Source organism: Lipotes vexillifer, unplaced genomic scaffold (assembly GCF_000442215.2).
Source record: "Lipotes vexillifer unplaced genomic scaffold, Lipotes_vexillifer_v1.1 scaffold471, whole genome shotgun sequence".
NCBI lineage: Eukaryota > Metazoa > Chordata > Mammalia > Artiodactyla > Lipotidae > Lipotes > Lipotes vexillifer.
The window spans coordinates 1,806,688-1,818,544 of NW_006780162.1; the positions used below are offsets into that span (position 1 = coordinate 1,806,688).

The 11,857-nt window shown below is 41.7% G+C and overlaps 1 protein-coding gene across 1 annotated transcript in view; it reads right to left on the bottom strand.

Annotated features, from left to right (window-relative positions):
* DNER (delta/notch like EGF repeat containing) overlaps window positions 1-11,857 on the bottom strand; it is a 333,590-nt gene that overhangs the window by 50,086 nt on the left and 271,647 nt on the right. The window contains 1 exon segment of the mRNA XM_007453261.1: window positions 4,155-4,277. Within this exon segment, the coding sequence (XP_007453323.1) occupies window positions 4,155-4,277 (123 nt within the window).

Sequence of the window (11,857 nt, forward strand, 5' to 3'; positions counted from 1 at the left end):
ATTCCTGCTTAAACCCAAACCTAAATGTCTCTATAAATATATCAAAATGAAATATCACTTTACCTGCCCATTGAGATGAGATCTTTAACACACTTGTATGCCTTCCAATCCTTCCCAACACCCACCAAGTCATGGACTTGGTTAAAATAATATGAAATTTTAGTTTGGTCCTTTAAATTTTCCTTAAGAACAGATGTAGTGACACACTCTAGGGTGACCACCCAATGAGTCACACCCTTATATAACTCCCTCCTCTTGAGTGTGAGCTTCTAATCAATAGCATTTGGCGAAGGTTAAGAGATTCTGAAGATGCTGCTACAGTATCTAATCAGTTGACTCTGAGTTAACCTTAGGTGGGCCTGACCTAACTAGGTGAGACCTTTAAGAGGGTTCAGGCCTCTCCTGGCTTTCAAGAAACAGAATGTCAAGAATTCTACAGCTGAAAGGATATGAATTCTGCCAACCACTTGAGGGGACTTGGAAGCTGATCCTTCCCTATTTAAGCCTCAGATGAGAGCTCAGCTCATCCAACACCCTGATTCCAGGCTTGGGTTCCAGACCTTGAACAGGGAATCCATTAATCCATGCCATGCCTGTTAGATAATAAAAGGGTGTTGCTTTAAGCAACTACCTTATAATAATTCACTATGCAGCAATAATAATTAATATAGTAGGCATGTCTATTTTTTCAAGAGACTTTTCTTTACCATTAAATTAGTATTTACAATCATATGAATGTCACCTATTTAGGTTCATCCCCGCATGTAAAGAAGTCTGCTCAACCCTTTTCCTCCTGTTCTCCATCATCCCCTATCTGGTTATCTTTGCTCTGATTTAGTTCCAATTTGATGAGAATACCTTGGAAAATAATTTTCTTAGAGAGGGTACATGGTGTTATGTTTTCTGTATCCTTAAATGTACAAAATGTCTCTCTTTACCCCTCAAATACAAATGAACCTTTAACAACCAGACATTTTCACTGAAAAATCTAAAACACTCTTTACTGTTGTTTAGCTTCATTTTAGAGAAGAGCAGTTCAGTGCTGATTTGATTCTTTCTTTTGTGTGTAACTTGTACTCACTATGAAGAATCTTGTAAAAAATATTCTCAGTATTCTTGGATTTGGAAATTCTACCAGGAAATTGCAAATTACGTATCATCTCCCTCATTAATCCTCTGGCATTTTGTAAGCCCATTCTATTTGAAAATTTCAATTTTCTTCATCTCATAGACTTCTCCCTAGTAGGTGGTTGATTCTGGTTTTATTTCCATGTGTTCTTTCTTCTTCCACAACATCCATCATGCAGATGAAACATATCTCTTCATCTTTTCTCCACATTTCCTGTCTTTTCACTCACCGTTTCCATTCCCTCATATTTTTACTTCTATCATGACATACTTCCTCCTTTTGTTTTTCCAGATCTAAATTCAATTTTGAGTGGTATACATTACGTTTGTTTTTTAACTTCCCTTCTTGAGTGTTTAGAGTTGTGGGGTTTGTTGCAATTTTGTTTTTACTTCCTAGATTTTGTCCCCCTTGTTGAGTTGCTGGTACAGGCTCCCTGGACTGGCCAGGCTTGAGGTTGGCAACCTCAGGCAGAGGGAGATGATACTGGAGATTGTCCTCCAGTGCTGGACAGGCCACAGTCAAATTAGCCCTGTCTACATGGCCTCCCAATTTGGGGTTCTCAAGGTTCTCCAGGTGTGAGCAGGAGCTCATTCACACACACACACACAAAGGACCAGCTCGGCCCAACTGCATCCTCTTAGAGGGCAGCCAGGATCCATGAGATCAGGAGAGCCCTTTGCCTCGTAGAGTCAAGTGCAGCACATTATAGCATGTTTTCCCTCTCTATAAGCTGAAGGGTCTTTTGGGCTCAGCTGGTCATCGAGTCCTCCGTTCTCTCCAGAACCCTATCCCCTAACCCTGTGGTACACAAAGGCTCCCAGCACCGCATCCTTTTCTCAGAAACCCACATCCTCAAATGTGTCTGAGATCCCCTCCAGGATCTTGAGTCATCTCGAGTCCACTCTACCTTCTTGAGTCATCCACAGCAGGGCGTCTGTAACTGACGGAGAAAGGTCACAGAAAGACAGAAGGGGTGGAACAAGGAGCATATATGGAAGGGTTAACCTTGAGCAGAATGGGGAGCATGTGATCAGGTAATAAGGAAGACAATAAAATTTGAGTGGCTGTGATTGCAGATGAGTTTGTAGGACAGGGTTTCTCAAAAGGTGCCACAGGGCCAGCATATCAACATCATCTGAGAACTTACCAAAAATTCAAATTCTTGGGCCCTACCCTAGATAGGGGTGGGGCCCAGCAAACTATGTTGTAAGAAGCCCACCAGCAGATTCTAACACATGCTCAAGTTTGAGAACCATTGCTCATTGGAAAACTAGAGAAATCTGAAAATGTTTACAAATGATAACCACTCTTTCTTTCCATGAAGATGGACGTGAAATTTGTTATATCCTATGAGTGAGTGATTTAATATGAGGCTTGGGGAAAGCAGCAAAATTCAGGAATACTCCTTGAGAAAAATGGAAGAAGTAGGTAAACAAAGCCAGGATCACAGCCCATGAATTTGTGGAGTCACTAGTGGGTCATCATATACAGTTTCATTTTTTATTTCTTGGTCATGATAGCCTGAGCAACGCTTCAAAGCCAGGAACATAAGAGGCAAATTCAGAGTATACCCAATTAATAATTTTGTCATTCATAAAGATGAAATTTACTCCATAAAACTCTATCATAAACTAAAGAATTTTGGAATTTAAAATTTGGAAGCACATCCACCACTACTCATTCTGTCATTGAAGAATCTCAAAATCTCTCAGTAAGCATTACTGCCCTTTCTTTAAACAGACAAAATAAAGACAAGTCAGTTGAAAAGGTTTATATCCATGGTCATCAGTAATCCAATGGCACAATGAGGATGAGCTACCTAGGTCTCCTAATTCATTGCTCCTTTATTCTTTCCAGACTTGAGTGGACTCCCTATTTTTCAATGCTCTGATCTACCTAGAACTGAAATCCATGTGGATGAAGCCAGCACATCTGTCCTCATGGGAATTGGCGGAGTTCGGCTCTAAATGGGCATTATAGTCCATGAGAAGCATCAGATGTGCCAAACATAAAGCCAAGACCTGACCCAGCTTCAGCCCCTCCATCCAGGGGCTAGGTCAAGTTCATCCATGTGCCCTACAAACTCTTGAGGCTCACCAGAAAGACCTCTAAATAAAGGTGGGTCCATGCAAAGAGAAGCAAAGTCGGCTACAATGTGAGGTCACTGGCAGATGGATGGTATCAAGTAAGCGGTGGTGGGAGAAAGAGGTTAAGTGAAATGGCTATAAATAGAGCCCTCAAAAGCATTACAAAAATCTACACCAGCCCGGGAGTCGTGACTTAAGAGAAGTGCGCGCAAATTAGTTGATGACCCGGCGCCCTGCCACAGCGGCGGCTTAGGGTGTCAGGGCTCCAATAAAGCCACACCAGTGAGCCTGCTGGGGAGGAGATGGAAGGGCTTTCAGGACCATGCTGGCTGGGCTCCTGAGGGCTGACACTACCACCGCTCCGATTACTGTCAGGCCTTTTTTATGAGTTCACGCACGTAAGGACTTAAAACAGGGTCTGAGTGTGATAAACACTCGGTGAATGTCAGCTGTTTATCCGGAGTGACTCTGACACATGTCCACTCAAATGAACTAAATGCCTCCCTTTTAATGACTCATTTAATGAGAATGAACTTTTTTTCGCCAACACGTGAGACTCCACTTGCCTCCTCCACCAAAAAGCATGGCATCCTCTCCTCGTCCAGCAAGCACTGCTTTCCTCCCCCCGGATTCCATGGCTGTGTCCTCTGACCTGTGTCTGAAAGTCCACTTAATATCATCAGCTTTTTACACATTCGACAGAGAAGAGAGTGAGGATACAAGAAGAAGGAAAGGGCAGGAGACAGATTTTTCGGTTTATCAAGAGGAAACCAGAGACTTCCAAACTATTCTTTTCGGCCCCATACATCATCCCACTGCCAGCATCTGATTCTTATTCTAAACAACTTCACACCAATTAGAGGTTTACGCATGTACGTGGAGAAATCCATGACGTCACTGAGAACCTTGCTGCCACTAGTCGGCCACATGATGCTCACCTTTGTACTCTGCCAGGCACACGCACTCATAGCTGTTGACAAGGTCCCTGCAGGTGGCAGCGTTCAGGCACGGGGCAGAGAGGCACTCGTCGTATTCCTCCTCACAGTAGAGGCCATGGTAGCCTGAGGGACAGAGAGAAAGGTCTGCGGTCAAACAGGTACCATTTATACGCACACCGGACCAGTCTACAAGGAAGGCGGTGGGTGTTCATTGGAAAGTCAGGCACAAATAGATGCGATTGAAGGAACTGGGTCTCCTGGGGTATGCTGAAATGTGGATTTCCAGGAAGGCTATGACGAATCTATTCTTATCACCCTTTGTCATGATCCCAACTATAAAAGAAGTGATCCCACTGATCCACCAGATGGTCCCATTATTATGTCACATCCAGTGGTACCCGTGAACAGGAGATGTGGGTTACTAAGTGCATCAGCTGTGGTCACAGAAGGTAGCAATAGGGACAGGACTCGTAGCCAAACAGCTCCTTTCAAGGATGTGGACCCCTTTTTCTTGCAATCAATTAGAAAAATATATCTAACTAGGGAGAATTTTATTCAAGAAGAAAAGGATCCACGGATTTCCTTTGTTTTTCAACCCAGAAAAGAAACTCAGCTAAAAAGGCCTAACTGAACTTCCTGGCGAAATGTGGGCTGTTTTTCTTTTTGTTTGTTTGTTTATTTAAAATGACAATTATCTAAATTATAATATGGTAAGTTGTGCTTAAGTTCTTTAACTATTAAAAATAGAATAATAGCAATGAAGAAAAAGAAACCAATGATTTCTCAAGAAAGATGGCTTTTACTCTCCTTTTTGCAAAACAGGTGTTTATTCTAAAGGACAAGAAGACAACATTCTTTGAGATTCACTCATGAGTGTTAGGCTGTTTTTAACTTTCAAAAACACGTGTTCCTGCCAATTTGCAGTGAATCTGGGCCATTTTTGTCTGGCCCTGTCCAAACAATGAGAAACATGTGAGCATTTTCAGATATCACCCTGCTTATGTTGGTTCTGAATTCAGATAAGCAGAAAAAATAAACGCTTGCTCAAGTGGGCACTGGAACCGTGAGCTCCTATCCAGCAACTCAGAGCCAGCCCTCGAGCTCAGAAAGTCCTGTTAGCTCAGGCTAATGTGCTGAACTGTTCTGTTTCTGGTTCCTATCACAAAAGTAGGTTAAGATCACATTTGCATTATTTCCAGAGCACTTTTCAAGTACATTGCCATTTCAGTTGTTTTTGAACTGCTTTCCACATTTAGGCAGTGATTAGTGGCCCCTCTGAGGGGAACTTGACCTTCCTGAGGCAAACACACTAGGGATTTCCATTCTTCTATCTTCCCCTACTTCTTGTAGTTTTGCGGAAATATTTCCTATCACTCTTCATCAGATTATTTCAATCATCTAGATCAGAGTTTCTCAACCAACAGCAATTTTGTCCCCCAGAAGATATTTGGCAATGTTTGGAGACATTCTGGGTTGTCACAACTGGGGTGGAGGGGAAGGGGTTGTTACTGGCGTCTGGCATAAGGATGCTGCAAACCATCCTTCAATGCACAAAACAGCCCCCCAACAAAAACCTACCCAGCAAAAATGTTAATAGAGTTAGACGGAGAAACCCTGCTCTAGATCAGGGATCAGCAAACTGTGGTCCACAGGCCAAATCTGCCCCAGTCTGTTTTTATAAATAAAGTTTTATTGGGACACAGACACACCCATCCAAGTACGTATTATTTATGGCTGCTTTCATACAATGGTAGATTGAGTAGTTGCAACAGAGACCATACGGCTTGAAAAGTCAAAAATCTTTACTCTCTGACCGTTTATAGAACAAGTTTGCTGTCTTGATTTAGATTCATCCAGAAAATCTTTTTTCTTACAAGAGTTTTAGATATTAACCCCTTATCAAAGACATGGTTTGCAAATATTTTCTCCCATTCTGAAGGTTGCCTTTTACCCTGTTGATTGCTAATTGCTGCGCAGAAGCTTTTTAGTTTCATATAGTCCCACTTTACTTTCGCTTTTGTTGCCTGTGCTTTTGTTGTCATATCATTGCCAAGACCAATTTTATGAAGGTTTTCCCCTATATTTTCTTTCAGGAGTTTTACAGTTTCAGGTGTTAGGTTTAAGTCTTTAATGCACTTCGTGCTGTTTTTTGTCAATTGTGTAAGATAATATAAATGGCCAACAGGTATATAAAAAGGTAATCACTAATCATCAGGGAAATGAAAAGCAAAACCGCGAGGAGATATCACCTCACAACTGTTAAGATGGCCATAATAAAACGAAACAAAACAAAACAGAAAATAACACGTGTTGTTGAGGATGTGGAAAAATGGGAACCTTCATATACTGTTAGTGGGAATGTAAAAGGCTGCAGCTGCTACGTAAAACATAAAAAAAAGTATAGAGATTCCTCAAAAATTAAAAATAGAATTACCATATGATCTATAATCCCACTTCTGAGTATTTATCCAAAAGAACTGAAAATAAGATCTCACAGAGATATTTGCATTCCCATGTTCATTGTGGCATGATTGACAATAGCCAAGGGGTAGAAACAATCTAAATGTCCCTCAACAGATGAATGGATAGAGAAAATGTGACATATATACATACAATGGAATATTATTCAGTCTTTAAAAAGAAGGAAATCCTGTCATATGCTATAACATGGATGAACCTTGAGGTCATGTACTAAGTGAAATAAGCCAGTCACAAAAGGACAAATGCTTCATGATTCCAGTCATATGAGGGATCTCAAGTAGTTAAAGTCATAGGGGCAGAATGGAATGGTGGTGTATATGTCAATATACACACTAATATGTGTAAAATGGATAACTAATAAGAACCTGCTGTATAAAAAACTAAAATTAAAAAATTAAATTAAGAAAAATAAATAAATAAAAGAAAAAAATAGAATGGTGGTTCCTGGGGTGGAGGGGAGGGGAAATGGGGAGCTGCTGTTGAATGGATATAGAGCTTCAGTTATGCAAAATGAAAACGTTCCGCAAATCTGTTGTACGACAATGTGCATATAGTTAACAATACTGTACTGTACACTTAAACATTTGTTAACAGGATAGATTTCATGTTATTTGGGTTTTATCATTATTTTTATTTTTATTTTTTTGGCCGTGCTGCATGGCTTGCGGGATCTTAGTTCTCTGAACAGGGATCGAACCCGTGCCGACAGCAGTGAAAGCATGGAGTCATAACCACTGGACTGCCACGGAATTCCCCTTATCACAATTTTTAGAATACACACACACACACACACACACACACACACACACACACACAAAGAGTTAAGTCTCTTTTGCCTTCTTCTCAGTGTGGAACAAGGGTCACCAGCAGCATCTTTTGGATCGTTCTGCCCTCCCAGCAGATCTTTCAAACGTCAACTTGGAAGGATAATATATAACCCTACAAGCATCTTCGACCTCCGAATTGTGGTGTTATTTATACAGACAAAAACCAAAAGCAAATTTCTTGAAATCTTCCACGACTGTTTTTATTTTTTGAAAACAGTATCATCATCCTTTTCCATTAGCAACATGAAAAGCAAGTGAGGAAGTTATTTTACAGAGATAATGAAGCTGACAAGGTTTTTCTTCCTTGGGGGAAAAAAATAAAGGTTTCACATTCTAAAAGTGTTTCTTTAGAGACGGTAACATTTAAATGTCTTTATGGAAATGTCAAGTCACCCTTTACACTGCCAAAGAACCTAAATCGGACTGTTTGAAGCAAAAGGAATCTCTTCCAAAACAGAAGGCTTCTGTGAAAATGAGACTGCCACCCCCTGCTGGTAATTAATTTGGACAAACAAATTAGCTCAGGGCAGCCCAGGGTCTAGAAAAATTAAGCTAGTCCAAAGAATTATTTTAAAATAAAATTGAAGATCAGAAGGGTGGGGTCAGAGTAGCCCCTGCTGGGGCACTGATTTTCATCACCAGTGTTCTGATCTTTGCAGGACTTTATCCTGAATATTCAACTCCAATCACTTCCTTAGACTTGAGAGAACAAAGCAACCAACTGGATGTGGGGAGTGAGAAAGAGAGGTTAAGACGGTTGCCATGTCTAGAATGTGTGAGTAGATGATGCTGCCGTGAACACAACTATGACCAAAGGAATAACAGGTTTTAGAGGAAGTTGCCCAGTTGGATTTTGGACACGGTTAACTTGGGGCTCACGTAGCCAGGTCCACGTGGCAGTTGGGAAAATGAGCTTGAATAGCATAGAAACAGCACTTTGGGAGCTAGATGCCTGGAAGTGATGTTGAAGTTTTCATCAAAGAAGAACATGGAGAGGAGAAAAAGAGACCAAGATCGGATCTACGTGGATGGGCAGATGGACAGCAAGAAGCCCAATCGGGACTTGGAGCAGGGACGGAGGAAGGAGAGGGGGAAACCCCAAGGAGTGTGGTCATGGAAGCCAAGAGAGGGCAGGAAGCCGGGGAGGGCTGGTTAACAGTGTCAAAGGCTCTAAGAGCAAGAATGACAACTGGATAGGAGATCAGGAGGTCACTGGAGACCCTCAAAACCCTGGCTCTCAATGGGGGCTGTACTGCCCTTTAGAGGCTGTTTTGGAAAATGGGGAGTAGGAAGGATTGCTTATCATAACGACTGGAGGATTCTACTAGAATTTGGTGGGTGGGGGCCAGAGATAGTAAACACCTTGAAACATCTGGGATTCCCTTGCACAAGTGATGGCCTGGCACCACCCTTCACAACTTTGGACTGTTCCACTGGCCATTCGGGTAGGCAAAACCCTGTTTACAACTTTCGAGGTCTAGAACCTAACTGCTTTACACGTACAACAGTTTTTAAGATATACTGAGTTTTCCTGGAACATATATATGTATATGTATTGATATACAATACATATACAATACAATACAATACAATACAATGCAAGAGAAGATTGTACTAAGAGTTGTTCCCCATTTTGGAATATCACTTCATAAGAGCAATAGCTCTTAAGGAGTTTAAGTCACCAGTAAAGCACACCTATATCGGCAAACAAAACAAAATAGAATAAAAATCACCTCTTCGGATAATTTTCTAAAAACACTATCCAGAGTACCTTCCCCTAACAGTTACTCATTACAACACTCAATTGATTTCCATCATAACACTTATAAGGGTCTGAAACCATATTAACTTTGTTCTTTATCAATTATTATTCCTCTTCCTCCACTAGAATATAAGCTTGAAGGCAGAGGCTACGACTGCAGAGTTCTCAGCTGTACCTGCAGTATTTGGTACAGAAAGAATGCTTAAATGATAGCTCTTGAATTAGCACCCCAAATGCCACTGATTAAATCAATACACATTTAAGATATGCCTATGATGTGCCAGAAGCTTCCAGGAACTGTGATTACAAAACTAAATGGCAAGGTCTCCAACCACAAGGGGTAATAAAGGGGTCTGGTAGCATGTGAGTGGTGCCTGCTTCATAACAGGCCCTTTACCTGCATTAACTTGTTTAACCCTCGTGACAACCCAAAATGATAATCATGGCTAGTCCCAATTTAAAGATGAGGAATTAAGAGTCAGAGAGGTACATACTGGTCAGAATGGCCATCACTAAAAAGTCTATAAATAACAAACACTGGCGAGGATGTGGAGAAAAGAGAACCCTCCTACACTGTTGGTGGAATACAAGTTGGTGCAGCCACTGTGGAAAACAGCATGGAGGTTCCTCAAAAAACCTGAAAATAGAGTTGCCATATGATCCAGCAATCCCACTCCTGTGCATATATCTGGACAAAACTACAATTCAAAAAGATACACCCACCCCTATGTGTGTAGCAGCATTATTCACAACAGCCAAGACATGGAAGCAACCTAAATGTCCATCAACAGATGAATGGATAAAGAAGATATGGTACATATATACCATGTAATACTACTCAGCCATAAAAAAGAATGAAATAATGCCATTTGCAGCAACATGGATGGACTTAGAGATTATCATACTAAGTGAAGTAAGTCAGACAGAGAAAGACAAATATCATATGATATCACTTATATGTGGAATCTAAAATATGACACAGGGGCTCCCCTGGTGGTGCAGTGGTTAAGAATCCGCCTGCCAACGCAGGGGACACGGGTTCGATCCCTGATCCGGGAAGATCCCACATGCCGTGGAGCAACTAAGCCCATGAACCACAACTACTGAGTCTGCACTTTAGAGCCCGCAAGCCACAACTACTGAGCCTGCGTGCCACAACTACTGAGCCTGCGTGCCACAACTACTGAAGCCCTCACACCTAGAGACCGTGCTCCACAACAAAAGAAGCCACCCAATGAGAAGCCTGTGCACTGCAACGAAGAGTAGCCCCTACTCGCTACAACTAGAGAAAGCCTGTGCGCAGCAATGAAGACCCAACGCAGCCAAAAATAAATAAAATAAATAAATTTAAAAATAAAATAAAATATGACACAAATGAACCTATCTATGAAACAGAAACAGACTCACACAGAGAGCAGACTTGTGGATGCTAAGAGGGAAGGGGGTGGGGAAGGGATGGATTAGGGGGTTGGGATTAGCAGATGCAAACTAGTATATATAGAATAGGTAGACAACAAGGTCCTACTGTACAGCGCAGGGAACTCTACTCAATATCCTGTGATAAACCGTAATGGAAAAAAATACAAAAAAGAATGCATGTATATGTGTAACAGATCAATCTGCTGTACAACAGAAATTAATACATTGTAAATCAACTATACTTCAATTAAAAATGCAAAATATATGTTCATAATGTTAAAAAAAAAGAGAGAGAGGTAAAGAAACTTGCTCTAAGGCCACACTGTCAATCCTACAGTCTTCCCACTTTCCCAAGCTGCTCCCAAAATAGATTACTTAGTGTATTAGTCTGCTAGGGCCGCCATAACAAAATACTATAGACAGGGTGACTTAAACAACAGAAATTTATTCTCATACAGTTCCGGAGGCAGGAAGTCCTAGACCAAGATGTCAGCAAGTTTGGTTTCTCCTGAGGCCTCTCCTTGGCTTGCAGACCCTGCCTTCTCACTATGTCCTCATATATGTCCTTTTCTGTGTGGCCACACCTCCCCAATGTCTCTTCCTCATCTTATAAGGTCATGTGACACCAGTCATATCGGGTTACAGCCTCATACTTATAACCTCATTGAAGCTTAATTACCTCTTTAAAGGCCCTATCTCCCAATACAGTTGTATCAGGGGTGGGGGTGGGGGGGACTAGGGCTTCAACATATGAATGGGGGGTGGGGGACACAATTCAGTCCTTAACACCCAGAATCAGGATTTGTCAACCATGACACTATCGACATTTTGGGACCAGGTCATTACAGTTGGGAGCTGTCCTGTGCATTGCAGGATGTCGAGCACCTCTGGCCTCTACACCCACTAGATTGCTGTAGCACCACCCATTCCTCCTTGTGAGAAACAAAAACATCTCCAGACATCACTGTATGTCCCCTAGAGAACAAAACCCCCCTTTTGAGAACCACTGTCCTAGATCACTTTTTATAGCATGATTGCAACCTGAGGAGTTTTAAAGACGTGCAGGTGTGAAACTGTTGCTATGCAGAGTGAGAGTGAATTCATCAAGAAAAAGGATTTGGGGGCAAAACTGAGGGGTCAGTCTGCAAACGTGGGTTTGGTGTAATACCAGTCCGTGGGGTGACTCTCTCCAGCAGGGCATTCCGGCAGAAGCA